This window comes from Notechis scutatus, chromosome 3, assembly GCF_049901735.1.
Source record: "Notechis scutatus isolate UNSWTSFEM ecotype Mainland chromosome 3, rNotScu1.2, whole genome shotgun sequence".
Taxonomy (NCBI): Eukaryota; Metazoa; Chordata; class Lepidosauria; order Squamata; family Elapidae; genus Notechis; species Notechis scutatus.
This window is the reverse complement of record NC_142011.1, coordinates 206,760,559-206,776,750: the sequence shown is the minus strand read 5'-3', so window position 1 is coordinate 206,776,750 and position 16,192 is coordinate 206,760,559. Positions and strand designations below refer to the sequence as shown.

The 16,192-nt window shown below is 45.4% G+C and overlaps 1 protein-coding gene across 1 annotated transcript in view; it reads right to left on the bottom strand.

Annotated features, from left to right (window-relative positions):
- ADGRB1 (adhesion G protein-coupled receptor B1) overlaps positions 1-16,192 on the bottom strand; it is a 380,456-nt gene that overhangs the window by 280,025 nt on the left and 84,239 nt on the right. The window contains exon 2 of the mRNA XM_087958904.1: positions 4,226-5,145. Within this exon, the coding sequence (XP_087815030.1) occupies positions 4,226-4,973 (748 nt within the window). The 5' untranslated portion in view covers positions 4,974-5,145. The remainder of the gene's footprint in view (positions 1-4,225; positions 5,146-16,192) is intronic.

The window sequence follows — 16,192 nt, the reverse complement described above, 5'->3', positions numbered from 1 at the left end:
AATGGAAGTTTAACTTTGGGTTTTGTTGACTGATTGATTCACTTGTTGACATGGAAATGTCAGGTAGTTATTAATTCTATAAAAGCAAAAAGCGGAGACTGTAAGTTTCCTTTGTAAAATTATGGCACTGCACTGGAAAAAGTTGGGCATCACTGTTTCTTTTCTCTTCTAATGGAATAAAAATTCTCCTTAGTTCTAGGGTGTTTGTCTCCTTGATTAATTCAATTCAATTCAGAAGAGAGTTGGAAGGGATTAACAGATTAACAGAGTTGGAAGGGACTTTGTAGGTCCAATCTCTTCTTGAAAGCTTCCAGTGATGAAGCTCCCACAACCTCTGAAGGCAACTTCTGTTCCATTGGTTGACTGTTCTCACTGCAAGAAAATTTACCCTTATTTCCAGGTTGAATCTCTCTTGGAGGTCTTCTAGTCCAACCCCTCCTTGCTCAAGCAGGAGACCTTATACTGTTTGAGACAAATGGTTGTCCAATCTGTTCTTGAAAGCCTCCAGTGATGGTGCACCCATAACTTTTGGAGGCAAGTTGTTCCACTGATTGTTAGGAAAGCCCTCCTTAATTTAGGTTGGATCTCACCTTGATGAAGTTTCCATCTTATTTCTTGTCCTTCTCTTAGGAGCCTTGGGGAATAGCTTTCTCTTCTCCTTCTCTCTTTTTTTCCTCCTCCCTTTTCCAATTCTCTTGATTTTCATTTGCATTTCAAATTAAGATAAATGTCACAGCAGCTTAAAATTGCCGAGAAATTGTACGATTCTGTTCCAAAGGAATAGGCATAAAAACAACTCTTGAAGCAACATCAGGCTGGCAAGTCCACCATAACTTTATGTGTGTGGGGGTAGGAGGGAGAGTTTCCAACTTTCTTTTTGGAAGGAGAATTTCCTTTTGGGTAGGAAATATGAAGCAAATATGAAAAGAGGGGTGTTGAAGCCAAGTCTTGTCCACCTACCAGTTGCAAATCTGAATATGACTCACGTTGTGTCGTTTAAGGTTTGTGGACATTCAGTGAAGCTTGAATTGATCAGAATAAACTGTTAAGGTAGGAGTGGAGTGTGGAGTGTGGAATGTGGAGAGTGGAATGGAGTGGAGTGGAATCAATTAGAATGGAATGGAATAGAATAGAATGGAGTGGAGTGGAGTGGAGGAGGAGAGGAGAGGAGAGGAGAGGAGAGAGGAGAGGAGAGGAGAGGAGAGGAGAGGAGAGGAGAGGAGAGGAGAGGAGAGGAGAGGAGAAGATATGGATTGGAAGCAATTGGAATGGAGTGGAGTGGGAGTGGGAGTAGGAGTAGGAGTAGGAGTAGGAGTAGGAGTAGGAGTAGGATAGAGTAGAGTAGAGTAGAGTAGAGTAGAGTAGAATAGAATAGAATAGAATAGAATAGAATAGAATAGAATAGAATAGAATAGAATAGAGGGAAGGGAGAATGGAATGGAATGGAATGGAATGGAATAGAATAGAATAGAATAGAATAGAATAGAATAGAATAGAATAGAATAGAATAGAATAGAATAGAATAGAATAGAATAGAAGATAGGATAGGATAATGTAGGAATGGAATGGAATGGAATGGAATGGAATGGAATAGAATAGAATAGAATAGAATAGAATAGAATAGAATAGAATAGAATAGAATAGAATAGAATAGGAATATTTGTTTAGGACCTTGGAAATCTAGTCCAGCCTCCTGCTTAGGCAAGAAGCTCTTTACCATTTCAGACAACTGGCTGTCCAGTCTCTTCTTGAACTCCTCCAGGAATGAAATTTCTCCTTAGTTCTAGGTTGCTTCTCTTCATGATTAGTTTCCATCCATTGCTTCTTGTTTTGCCTTCTATCATTTTCCATTTTTCTGTCTTGAAGACAATGTCATAACAGTAGAAGGTATCCATAACTTTGGGTCTTTTGTTCCTCAACAACTAAGCAATAGCTGCAGTGACTGGTCAATGGGCAATGATCAACCACTCTGAAACTTTAGTAGAAAATATGATTCTAAGAGTTACTGTTGCTTCCCGAGAATTCAGAACAGACATGCAAACACCCAGGATTCTTAGGAGAAGCAACAGCAATAGCACTTAGACTTATATGCCACTTCACAGTGCTTTACAACCCTCTCTAAGCAGTTTACAGAGTCAGCCTCTTGTCCCTCAACAATCTGGGTCCTCATTTTACTGACCTGGGAAGAATGGAAGGCTGAATCAACCTTGAACTGGTCAGGATTGAACTCCTGGCAGTTGGCAGAATTAGTCTGCAATATTGCATTCTAACCTATGCACCACCAACGGCTTCCTTCTTGTTTATCTTCCTTCCTTCCCATCTTCCTCCTTCATTCCTTCCTTCCTTCCCTCCCTCCTTCCTTCCCATCTTCCTCCCTCCCTCTCTCCTTCCTAACAGATGTAACAGATTTAACAGATAATCAGAGTTGGAAGGGACCTTGTAGGTCATCTAGTCCAACCCCCTGCCCAAGCAGGAGACCCTACACCATTTCTGACAAATGGCAGTCCAATCTCTTCTTGAAAGCTTCCAGTGATGAAGCTCCCACAACTTCTGAAGGCAACTTCTGTTCCATGGGTTGATTGTTCCCACTGTCAGAAAGTTTCTCCTTATTTCCAGGTTGAATCTCTCCTTGTCCAATTTCCATCCATTATTCCTTGTCTGGCCTACAGGCACTTTAGAAAATAGCTTGACCCCTTCCTCCTCTCTGGGGCAGCCCCTCAAATATTGTATATTATATATACTGCTTCACAGTTCTTTTCCAGCCCTCTCTAATCAGCCTGTCGCCTCCCAGCAATCTGGGTCCTCATTTTCCAGACCTCTGAAGGATAGAAGGCTGAGTAAAACTTGAGCTGGTCAGGATCGAACTCCTGGCAGTGGGCAGAGTCAATACCATATTTTTACCACTGGTGGGAAGGTATGGTATTCTATTGGTATATGCAATACCATATTTTTACCACTGCGCCACCATGGCTCTTCCTGAGAAGAAGGCTAAATATAAGTAGTCTTTGACTTACAACCACAATTGGGACCAGAAGTGTAGTTGCTAAGCAAGGCGAATCACATCTAAATTTATGACCTCTTTTGCCCTGATCATTAAGCAAATGGCTGCAATTAGTAAGTGAATCATGCGGTGGTGAAATGAATTTGGCTTCCCTCCACTGACTTCGCTTGTCGGAAGCCCTCTGGGACAGTTGCATGACCTCAGGACACTACAACAGTCATCAATAAATGCCAAGCACCCCAATTTTGACTCCATAATCACAGGGATGCTGTGATGGACATTAATGCAAGGAGCAGTTGCCAATCACTTTTTTCAGTGCCATTGTAACTTCCAACAGTCGCTAAATGAACGTTTGCAAGTTGAGCACACCCTGCATATTCACCCGTTCCTTTTCAAACTCAAGTTGAGATAGTATGTCTGTCCCATAATTGGGTAGACCAGGTTGCCCTGATAGGCCTGTCTCACCGGAAAAACACTTAATCTCTCCCCTGGTATAGCCGACAAAATGAGGAAAGCCCATGGCCTAGAGGTTAATACAACTACCTAATATGCAAGTGGACCGGGTTTGAATCCCAGAAGGGTATGGCTAGTTGATGAGAGCTAAATAGCTTGAAATAGATTTATACTAAGGTAAAAGTAAAGGTTCCCCTTGTACCTACATGCTAGTCATTTCCAACTCTAGGGGGCGGTGCTCATCTCCGTTACAAAGCCGAAGAGCCAGTGCTGTCTGAAGACGTCTCTGTGGTCATGTGGCCGGCATGATTAGGTGCTGAAGGTGCACAGAACGCTGTTCCCTTCCCACCAAAATGGTCCCTATTTTTCTACTTGCATTTTTTACATGCTTTCAAACTGCTAGGTTGGCAGAAGCTGGGACAAGAAACGGGAGCTCACTCCATTATGCGGCGCTAGGGATTCGAACCGCCGAACTGCCGACCTTTCTGATCAACGAGCTCAGCATCTTAGCCTCTGAGCCCCTTTTCGATCTATACTAGTATCCCTTTATTTCTTTATCAGTAAATTGTTGAATTTATAACACATCAAGTCGAGATAATATCGATGTTGCTGGTCATAACTGGTTTAAATCAAAGCAAATTAACTCAGATGATAAGCGTATTTGTGATGGCCCCCATCACAATTTAAAAGAAAATAAATCATATCCCATCAGCCAGTTAAACAAACATTCCACAGGGGAACCTTCAATCAAAGCATCCACCACTTACTTACCCAAGAAATCCAGCCCGCTGGTGTCCTTGGTAGAGCTCAAGCAATTCTCCAAGTAAATCCCATCCTTGAAACAATTGTCCTGCTTTTTGGTTAAGCCAAGGATCTCGCTGGGTTGGTCCAATACCTCACCGCTGAAACAAGAGCATGGTGTCTGCATGATGCCACAAGGATGTGAGCTGCTGCTGGTGGCCAAGCAAGTATCCAGCCATTTGCACAACATCTGGCAAGCAGCCTTGCTGGGACTCCTGTTGCCCACCACAAGATATTCTACCGAGAAATCTCTTTCCTGAACCTTGGCCGATTTCCACCTGACCCACCCGCTGTCCACTTTGGAAAGAGTCTGCTTTATCTGGAGGAACTGCTTGTTGGACTGGAGGAAAGCGTAGCGGGTGGAGCTGTCGCAAAGGTTCAGCACGTCATCGAAGCTCTCCATGCCCAGGTACGTCCGCGTCGACTCCAAGAAGGAGTCGAATTGGTAGGTGCGTATCTGCTGCCGGTCGCAATAACCCAGGGGCTTCGAAACCTTCATGTACAAGGTGTATCTCCGAGGATCGGGGTTTTGGATAATCCAATTGCAATGGGAAGCGTTCAACGGGAAGACGGCCAAAGAGGAGAAGTATCCAAAAAACTTGCCCTTTACCAAAGTGGTGCACGGCGAGGGTCCAAAGTCAAGGGCCACCACGGTCCACGCCAAGAACGGTGGCAACAACCAAAGCAGGTTCAAGGAATATCTATTGCTCCTCCTCATCCTAGTCCCCTGGTCCTCTGGAACTCAAAGCAATGGCCAGGCAAAGTGCAGATCATGGACATAACAGGAGAAAGAGAGAGAGAGAGAGAACTGGCCCCCAGTTCAGCGGCAGATTAATCCAGCCTTCTCACATCTGGATTGAGGCTCTTCCTCGGGGCTCGGACAAAGCAACCTGCAGAAAAGAAGAAGAGAAACCGTGCATTTCATGAATTTCAGAAGGCAGAATGGTGAAAGGCAGCGAGATCCAGAGCTGCCTTGTAAGAACATCTCAAAGGTGTTCACTAGAACGTAGAATTAGGGGGTTGGAAGGGACATCGGTCTTCTCGTCCAACCCTTGGACATAGGGATCATCTACCTTGCATTTTCTAGGGAGGAATGGTGGTGGAAGTGGAGACCAGGATAAATTATGAGGAAACTTGGAAGTCATGGCAGAAGTTCCTGGCAGCTCTGTATGGCATCTGCTATTCAGAATAACAGAATAATAGAGTTGGAAGGGACCTTGGAGGTCTTCTAGTCCAGCCTTTGCTCAATCAGGAGACCCTACACCAGGGGTCCCCAACCACCGGTCCGTGGAACAAGTCCTACCGGGCCGCTGGAGTTGTTAGCGCGCCATCTTTTTGATGAAAAAGTGCTTCCGGTGAGCTTTTCCAGGAGAAAGCTCACCGGAAGCACGTTTCATCAAAAAGATGGCGCGCTTGCTTCCGGTGAGCTTTTCCGGGTAGAAAGCCATTTCTACCTGGAAAAGCTCACCGAGTTATGCCGCTTATTTTTGATGAAAAAGTGCTTCCGGTGAGGTCACCGGAAGCACTTTTTCATCAAAAGATGGCGGCGCCAGCTGATGCCGGTACCGGCGCGGCGCCCAGCTGATGCCGGTACCGGGCATGGCGTAAAAAGGTTGGGGATCACTGCCCTACACCATTTCAGACAAATAGTCGTCTAATCTCTTCTTAAAAACCTCCCCCTCTTCTTTGTGGTAACCTCTTAGATATTGGAAGGCAAATTATTCCACAGGTTAATTGTTCTCACTGTCAGGAAATTTCTCCTTAGTTCTAAGTTGGTTCCCTCCTTGATGAGTTTTCATACCTTGTTTCTTGTCCTGCCTTCAGGTGCTTTGGAGAATAGCTTGACTCCCTCTTCTTTGGGGCAGCCCCCTGAGAGATTGGAAGACTGCTATCATGTCACCCCTAGACCTTCTTTTCATTAGAGTAGACATACCCAGTTCCTGCAACCGTTCTTCATATGTTTTAGCCTCTAGCCTCCTAATCATCTTTGGTGAATGTTTTGGAGCTCAGATTCACCTAAAGAAGAGGTGGCCTTCCAGGGTGCTAAGAATTTGCAATCCTATCCATGGGAAGGACACCAGTTGTGGGATGTTGTCTACTAGGCTAGAAGGGACCTTTGGAAGTAGTCTAACTCCCTGTCCAAGACAATAGACCTTAAAGCAGGGGTGTCCAACCTTGGTAACGTTAAGCCTGGAGGACTTCAACTCCCAGAATTCCCCAGCCAGCAAAGCTGGCTGGGGAATTCTGGAAGTTGAAGTCCTCCAGGCTTAATGTTACCGAGGTTGGACACCCTGCCTTAAAGCATCCCGGTCCAAAGGTTGTCCAGTCTATTTTTGAAAACCTCCAATGATGGAGCACCCACAATTCCAGGAGGCAAGCTATTCCATTGATTAATTGTTCTCATCACCAGGAAATGTATCCTTATTTCTAGGTTGGATCACCCTTCCCCCCCCCCCCACCCCACAGCAGGTAGGCCTCAACTTGCAACGGTTCATTTAATGACTGTTCAAAGTGACGACAGCATTGAAAAATGTGAATCATGACTGTTTCCCCCCTTACAACCATTGCAGCATCCCCATAGTTGGTCCCATGATTTAAATTCAGATGCTTGACAACTGACTCACATTTACGACGGTTGCAGTGTCTATGTGATCCCGTTTTGCGACCTTCAGACAAGCGAAGTCAAGGGGGAAGCTGGGTTCGCTTCCCAATTTCATTACTCACATATCAATCGCCGTAATTCACTTAACAACGGTGGCAAGAATGGCCATAAAATGGGGCAAAGCTCACTTAGCAATATCCATTTGCAGCACAATTGTGGTCATAAGTTGAGGACTACCTGTATAGATACTAAGGCCATATGGAAGCACCTGCTGATAGTGCAAAGTCACACCTGCTTTAATACATTCCCCTCCCGTCTTTGCTAAGAGCTTAGGACACAACTTCTTCCTATGACATCTTCTTCCTTTAGAAGGTGTTTTTGGTCCTACAAGACAACTCTACCTCCACAAATGCACTTTCACTAAATACCAGCACAGATGCATTTCTGACCTTGCTTGTAGATGAAAAGCTGCGATAAGCGGAACGGTTGGACAATCTCTCTTTGGTACCACCCACGCTGCCATGCACGTCATACCACCCACAATGAGATTTGCATTACACGAGACCTGGAACACAGATACATCATCCTTAACGTTAGAAGACCTGCAGGAGAGTCTAATGTAAGCTTGAGTTGACTAGAATGAGGAAGCACAGATTCACAAATAAAAAAATATATTTCGGAAATATGACTTCAGATAAATTGAATACTTTACCGATCTTAGTTTCTTCCAAACATAAATCTATTATACCCCTTTTAGAGGTGCTGCAAGCGCACCATCCTACCGCCCTGTTATTTTTCTCTTTCTTTTTCTTATATACCATTTCTATACACTTATATTTATCAAGGTACAACAGAGGTACTAATACCACTCTATAAAGCCTTAGTAAGACCACACCTAGAGTACTGCATCCAGTTTTGCTCATCACACTATAAAAAAGATGGAAAAAGTGCAGAGAAGAGCAACCAGGATGATGAGCGGACTGGAGGCTCAAATATGCAATGAATGGTTGCAGGAACTGGGCACGGCTAGTTTAGTGAAGAGAAGGGCCGGGGAAACAAGATAGCATATTCCAATATTTGAGGGGCTGCCCACAGAGAGGAGGGGGTCAAACTATTTTCTAAAGCATTCGAAGGCAAGACAAGAAACAAAGCCAATGCAATCCTAAGTTGCATTAACAGAGGGTTACAATCAAGATCACGTGAGGTACTAATACTACCCTATAAAGCCATAGTAAGACCACACTTAGAGTACTGCATCCAGTTTTGGTCACCACACTATAAAAAAAGAGATGTTGAGACTCTAGAAAGAGTGCAGAGAAGAGCAAACGGGATGATTAGGGGATTGGAGGATGAAACATACGATGAACGGTTACAGGAACTGGGAACAGCTAGTCTAGTAAAGAGAAGGACCAGGGGAGACATGATAGCAGCCTTCCAATATTTGAGGGGCTGCCACAGAGAGGAAGGGGGTCAAGCTATTTTCCAAAGCACCTGAAAGCCAGACAAGGAACAATGGATGGAAACTGAACAAGGAGAGATTTAACCTGGAAGTAAGAAGAAATTTTCTCACAGAGAGAACAATCAACCAAGAGAACAGAAGTTGCCTTCAGAAGTTCAGCTTCATTACTGGAGGATTTCAAGAAGAAATTGGACAGCCACCTGTCTTAAATGCTACAGGGTCTCCTGCTTGGGTGGAGGGTTGGACTAGATGACCTACAAGGTTCCTTCCAACCAGGGTTGGGATTCACATTTTTTAACAACCGGTTCTGGGGGGGTTTAGTTGGTGGGCGTGGCTTGATGGTCATGTGACTGGCTGGGCGTGGCCAACTCAAAATCACTCACATCGAGGCACGCATCTTCTTGCCTTGCCTCTCATGACTGTGGGGATGTTGCAACAGTCGTAAGTGTGAAAAGGGTCATAAGTCACTTTTTTCAGTGCTGTTGTAACTTTGAACAGTCACTCCACACAAGCAAAGTACCAGCAAAGGAGGGGAAAAAAACTCCAGAGAGGTTCCAGAGACAGGAAGTCTAGTCCTGCCAAGAATGTAATAAGGGTTAACGGAGAGGCAGTTTCTGTAAGCAACACCAGAATGTTTCCTTCCTTGACTTTCTTACAGGATTAGCCCAGTAATTTCTTCTAACAACCGGTTCTCCAAACTGCTTAGAATGTTAACAACCGGTTCTAGCGACTAGGTGCGAACCTGTAGAATCCCACCCCTGCTTCCAACCCCTTTATTCTCTTCTGATCAAGGAGATTATTCACTAGAAATAAGAAGAAATTTCCTGACGGTTCATTATCAATCTAGGTAACTTCATCAGTAACTTCATCTTTAAAAACGCAGGATAAAATATTTTCCCTAAAAGAGAAATTTAAAAAATCTTAAGAAAGACAGAAACAGCTCCAGCTCCCTGACCCTTGCAGATATTTTGGTGCCCATTAAGAAAGACTGGGCCAGTCTATCCACAAAACAAAAGACCTTCAGCTCCAAGATGATGGGATTATTCTTCAGGACATAATAGGATTAACCCACTACCATTTAGCAGAAGACATAGAGCTCACTACATTGCACAATCTCCTAAGAGTATTTCCTTCATTGCATCACACCCAGCAAACTTCAACCAAACCTGGGAGCTCAGACAACCTATAGAGCCAGCTATGACCGCTACATGGCCCGATGGGAGTCTGACCACAGCCAATAGAATACACGTTCTTGCACAGGAACAGGAAGCTCAAGGCAAAGCCCAAGAGAAGGTATTTTTTAAAAAAACACCCACTCTCAACTCCATGTGGTCAGCTGCCCAGAACCACCCCTGTGGTTTTGCTTCATCATTAAACCATCTTTCCAATCAGCCTCCAGCTTCCATTTTGTCTCCAATGCCTTTCTCCCAGCTTGAAACTGAACCTGGATCATTTCTCCCAATAAGAGAGTGGAGGCCGCTCTCTTTTTATATATTGGGTTAAAGTTAGGGTTGTTGTGGTTCCCCGGCAGCCTGTGCAAATGGCAGCAGAATCGGACAGTGGGGAAGAACGGGGACCAGTCCAGGAGTCTGGGGAGGACTCGGACGAGGGTCCTGCATCCAATGCAGAGATGGGGCCAGGACCATCTGGGAGTTGTGTGCTGACTCCGGAGTCTCTGGAGTCTGGCAACAGAGAGGCAGAGGAACAAGGGGAGCCTGTTTCTCAGTGCGCGTGTGCGCAGAGCTGCTAGAAGGCAAGAGCAGCTGAGACAAAAGGGGCAACTCGGGAGTAAGCCTTGGAGGTGATTGCCCCTCCCCTAAGGTATAAAGAAGGTACACAGGTAGAGAAATCTTTGCAGGAAGCAAAGTTGTTTGCTCTGTTCAGATTAAACCTTGAAGGTCTGTGTGGACTTTGTACTTCGGTGGTTTTTTTTTACAGTTAATTTGGCACTTTATTGTTGGCAGCAGTTCAAAGGAGAGAAAGGTGGGTGCTTATCTCGAGGGACTGTTTTGGGACTCATTACGGGCTGGGAATGAACATAATTCCCAGTGTTGAAATAAAACAAGAGTTGTTTGGACTAAGTGTGTGCTTAATTATGGTCTCAGGAAGCCTTGGTCAGAATAAGGGTTAGGATTGACCAGAATAAACAAGTGTTTATTTTTTTTTCTGCAGAGTGCCATCCTTTCCCATGACAAACCAGCCCCTATCCCATAAGTGGACCTATAAGCCTGTCAACAGCTGACTTCCTAGGAGAACAAGGCTGGTTGGATCCAGCATCCAAAGCCAGGCAGAAGGACTGAGCATGCATTCTTGGTTTGCTTCCTGTAGCTTTCTCACCCTTGTAGAAAGTTAGCACCCACCCCTCTCCTAGGAGAATGAAATATTTTAGAAAATATTAAAAAGGCAGAATATTATATTTCCCTAAAGGAGAAACATGCTCTTGGAAAGCAGACCCCACCTTTGTTAATAGCCTCAGCAGGACTGGGCCAACCTATCTATAAGATAAGGAGATCTTCAGCTCCAGGGTGGTGGGATTTAAGACATGGCCCTCCAGGACGTGATAGGATTATCTATCAGCAGAGCTCAACACATGGCACAAGCAAGCCTCTTCATTGCATCACCCAGCAAGGTTCAACCAAACTTATCTCAGACAACCTCAGCTGTGTCCCCTGTATAGCCCCCTGGGACTCTGACAACCAATAGAATACACGCTCTTGCCACAGGAACAGGAAGCTCAAGGGCGAGGCCCAAGAGAGGATATAAATAACCCTCTTTCTCCACTCCATGTGTTCAGCTGCCCAGGACCTCAAACCCATGTGGTTCTGTCCATCAATAAACCATCTTTCCAATCAGCAATCCATGTTTCTAGTGTCTTTCTTCCCACTTGGAACCGAACCAGATGGATATTTCTTCCAACACCCTGTAGCCAACAAACTTTAACTAAACATCCTTGCAAACAGGATGCTGGGTTTTCGCCTCTTAGACCCCAGGATTGATTCCCTTTAAATGGAGCCCCATCTGGAAGGTTTTACTGCAAGGAATGGAAGCAGCTTTACTTTCCCCTCTAGCTGAACCCTGCCAGGGTATACAAATGTGTGTGTGTGTGTGTGCGTGTGTTTGTTAGAAAAAGAGGCTTAATGACACCAGCACATAAAATGAAAAAGTTCTCAGTGAAACACCTGGATTTCCAGCATGGCTGGCAGTAAATTCACTCTGCTCTTGGCTCAGCAGCTAAATGGAGATACAAAATGTTTTCACCAGCTCGGTTCTCACACCCGGTTCATATAAAAAAACACCTGAGAAGACCCTTTTAGTAAAAAAGAAGATTGTGTCTTTCCTCTGTAGGACTTCTGCTGCAATCTGAAACTCTCAGAAAGGAAGTGTATGATTGGAAGGAGGGAGGGAGTGGGGAGGAAGAAAGGGAGGGAATGAGAGAGGGAATGAGGGAGGGAAAGAGGGAGGGAGGGAGGGAGGCGGGATGGAAGGAGGGAGGGAGGGAGGAAAATAGTTTGACCCCCTCGTCTTTGTAGGAGCCCCTCAAATATTGATACAATGCTATTGTGTCACCCTAGTCCTTATTTTCATTAGACTAGACATATGACCCACCCAAAGTCAATTGTGTGAGATGGATGGATGGAAGGAAGGAACAAAGGAAGGAACAAAGGAAGGAAGGAAGGAAGGAAAAGGGGGAGGAGAGAAGAGGGAAAGGAGAGGAAGGGAAAGGGGAAGGGGGGAGGGAGAATAAAAGGAAGGAAGGAAGGAAGGAAGGAAGGAAGGAAAGGGGAGGAGGGAGGAGGAAGGAAAAGGGGAGAGGGAGGATGATGGAAGGAAGGAAGGAAAAGGGGGAGGGAGAAGGAAGGAAGGAAGGAAAAGGGAAAGGGAGGAGGAGGGAAGGAAGGAAGGAAAAAAGGAGGAGGGAGGGATGGAGGAAAAGGGGGGAGGATGGAGGTGGAAGGAAGGAAGGAGGGAGGGAGGGAAAAGGGGGAAGGAGGGAGGGAGGGAGCAAGCAAGCAAGCTTTGGACTCAGAAGGTATTTCATTCTATAGTGCCTTTTTCACTTATATTCACCTTAACAAGGAAAGTAAGTATATTTTCTTCTCTGCATCAACGGTTTCTTGAGCAGCAGCTTATTATCTCCCAGGCATTTGAAGCTTCAGCTCCTACCAACCCAACCAGCAGGCTCAGCTTCAAAAGACTACAGAAAGTATTGCTTATTCATCCCCTGGATGAATCAAGAGTGTCTACTCTCTTGCAATAAAATTAGGCTACCCACCATAATTTTCCTTGGCAACTTGAGCACAATGTCACTTGAAAACATGCCAACTTTTTTGGCATATCATGTTTGGAAGCAATGCTTAGAGTTGAAATGGTTAATGGTACCCCAATCAAACAACTGTATCCCAATCAAACTCATATAGTGGGATTCAAAACAGAGGTTTTAATTTATAGGATATTCCAATTGGATTGGTTGAGATGGGTTGAGTGATGTTGGGATGGGTTGAGGTGGGTTGAGGTGGGTTGAATTGGATTAGGATGGGTTGGGATGAGTTGAAATGAGTTGAGATAGGTTAGGATGGTTGAGTTGGGTTAGAATGGGTTGGGTTGGAATGGGTTGAGTTGGAATGGGTTGAGTTAAGGGGTTGAGTTGGGTTAGGAGGAGTTGGGTAGGGATGGGTTGAGTTAGGTTAAGATGGGTTGAGTTGCATTGGGATGGGTTGGGTTGGGATGGGTTGAGCTAAGAGGAGTTAAGATGACTTGAGTTGGGTTGGGATGATTGAGTTGGAATAGGTTAAGTTAAGATGTGTTGGGATGAGATGGGATGAGATGGGATTTGATGGGGACTCATGTTCCATGTCTGATGTCTGTCACAAGTAGTGACAGTTCCAAGATCTTACAAACTGAGATTACTAACCTTCAGTTACTACTAACAGTTCTGGGAAGCTAATGCCCCAGAAGTTAACTCTTCCACTTTCTGAAGGATCCAGACTGGCTTTATTTCTTTCCATCTCAATCTGTCCCTTGAGACCTGCAAAAGTTCATTAGAAGGTTGGAAGGTCCTTCTCTGAAATCTAACGCAGGTACAACTCCATCGCCCAAGTCATGTTTTACTCTAAGCCGCTCAACTCGGCTAATCATGGTTGGCAACGGTCAACTCATTTGTGGGCTCCCATTCCTGCAATCATGGTTTCTTAGCAACAGTGCAGTTAGCAAAAACAACCTGCCTCTGCCTTTAACTTGCTATTTTGAGCTGGCAAATGTGGAGCTTCGCATTTCAACCCACCATGTGGACAATGACTAAAACCTTCTCTTGCCCACCTGCTGCGGTGTTTTGGTGCTGAGGTTGGAGGTGAGCCAAAAGCAAACAGTTTGTACCCAAAAAACATGCCCAGGGCTCCTTAAGTCCTTCTTTGGCAGGTGTGAAGGGGAAGGTGGGTGGATGGGTAGAGAGGGAGAGTACTGCCCCCCAAAAAAGGAGGAAAGGAGAGAGATACAGATTAACAGAGTTGGAAGGGACCTTGTAGATCATCTAATCCAACCTCCCATCCAAGCAGGAGACCCTACACCATTTCTGACAGCCTCTTCTTGAAAGCTTCCAGGGATGAAGGTCCCACAACTTCCGAAGGCAACTTCTGTTCCATGGGTTGATTGTTCTCACTGTCAGAAATTTCCTCCTTATTTCCAGGTTAAATCTCTCCTTTTTCAGTTTCCATCCATTATTCCTTGTCTGGCCTTTGGGTGCCTTGGAAAACAGCTTTGACCCCTTCCTCTCTTGACAGCCCCTCAAATATTGGAAGACTGCTATCATGTCTCCCCTGGTCCTTCTATTATGGAGACCCTCAGAAGAAACAACATTTCTCACCAAAAGAGACAGGAGGAAGAACAACAGCAAACAGCAAACAGCAAACCACACATATGGAAGGCTGCATCCAGTTTTGGTCACCACAATACAAAAAAAGATGTTGAGAGACAAGAAAAAGTGCAGAGAAGAGCAACCAGGATGATTAAAGGCCTGGAGACTAAAACATATGAAGAATGGTTGCAGGATTTGGGTATGTCTAGTTTAATGAAAAGAAGGAGTAGGGGAGACATGACAGCAGTTGTCCAATATTTGAGAGGCTGCCACAAAGAAGAGGGGGGGGGAATGTGTCAAACCATTTTCCAGAGCCCTTGAAGGACAAGACAAAAAGCACAGGATGGAAACTAATCAAGAAGAGAAGCAATCTGGAATTAAGGAGAAACTTCCTAACAGTGAGGACAATTAACCAGTGGAACAGCTGGCCACCAGACGTTGTGGGTGCTCCATCACTGGAGGTTTTTAAGAATAAACTGGACATCCACTTCTCTGAAATGGTATAGGGTCTCCTGCTTAAGCAGGGGGTTGGGCTAGAAGACCTCCAAGGTCCCTTCCAACTTTATTCTGATTCTGATTACAAGGGTGTGGGGGGCGTTTTGATTATGGTGGGGATATCAGTGTGAAATGCTGTGGCAAACAGGCCAGGAACTCAATCCTGGTTCTTTGTTAGTAGCTTCAAGGGGTCTTATTATATCATGACATCTTGACAGGAGAGGGAGCAGTTGTCAATCAACAGCCAACCAGTGGAACAGAAGTTGCCTTCAGAAGTCGTGGGTGCTCCATTACTGGAGGTTTTTTAAGAAGAGCCTGGACAGCCACCTGTCTGAAATGGTATATAGGGGTCTCCTGCTTGAGCAGGGGGTTGGACTAGAAGACCTCTGAGGTGCCTTCCGGCTCTCCTCTATTTAGGGTGAAAGAGTGATCTTCCCAGCGCTTGGCAATGGTCCGTTCCTCAGTTTTATATCCCTACCAAAGACAAGGCTCTATTCTGATGGGCCGAGAGGATAAAAAGGGACAATCTTTAGCCCAAAGGCTCACGGATCTGCTCAAGGAAAGCCGGATTTAAACGAAGCCTATTCAATCAGCAGAGCAGACAAAATCAAATCCTTCCCTAAGTCAACATGTTATGGCTTATGATTATGCATCGATTAGCAGTGGCAGGATTCGGCCACGAGGTGTCTCCAAGGGCTGCAAATTGACCTCTTTATATCCCACCCCCCACCTCACCCCACTCAAATAACCTCAACAGAACTTTCCAAGGGTGGAAATTTTGTTTTTTATTGCTGACCCACACAGTGTGTGCCTGCTCGTGCCAAGCACAACCCACGGAGCCCTTTGTGTTTCTCTGCCCCGTCCATCCGAGCAGCACCGTTCCAGAGGATTTCTCTGGATTGGCAAACCACCACAAGTGAGTCAGTCAGGCTTTCCATCTCTCTTAGAAGGTCAAAGTGCCCGTTAACTTCTTGGTCTAGCGAAGGGCTCTCTCACAACCGCAGCAACCTTAAGGTGTGTGGAGTTCCACTCCCCAGAATTTGCAGCTAGCCCAGGAGGAGGATTTGAGGAGTCGAAGTCCACACATCTTAAAAGTTGCTGAGGTGGGTCCAGCAAAGCAAAGCAGTTTTCATAATATTGGGTTGTTGGAGATGGTCTTCCATTTCAGTGCTGACCTTTCCCTTCCCTCTCTCTCTCTCTCCTCTTTCCTCTCTCTTCTCTCTCCTCTCCTTCCTCTTCCTTTCCCCTCCCCTTTCCTCTCCTCTCCTCTCCCTTCCTTCCTTCCCTCTCTCTTCTCTTTCTTCTCTTTCTCTCTTCTCTCCTTCCCCTTTCCTTCCCCTTTCCTCCCCTTTTCCTCTCCTCTCCCTCCCTTCCCTCTCTCTTCTCTTTCTTCTCTTTCTCTCTTCTCTCCTTCCCTTTCCTTCCCCTTTCTCTTCCCTCTCTCTTCTCCTCTTCTCTTTTCTCTTCCCCCTTCCCCTTTCCTTCCCTTTTCCTCTCTCCTCCCTTCCTATCTCCTCCCTCCTCTCTCCC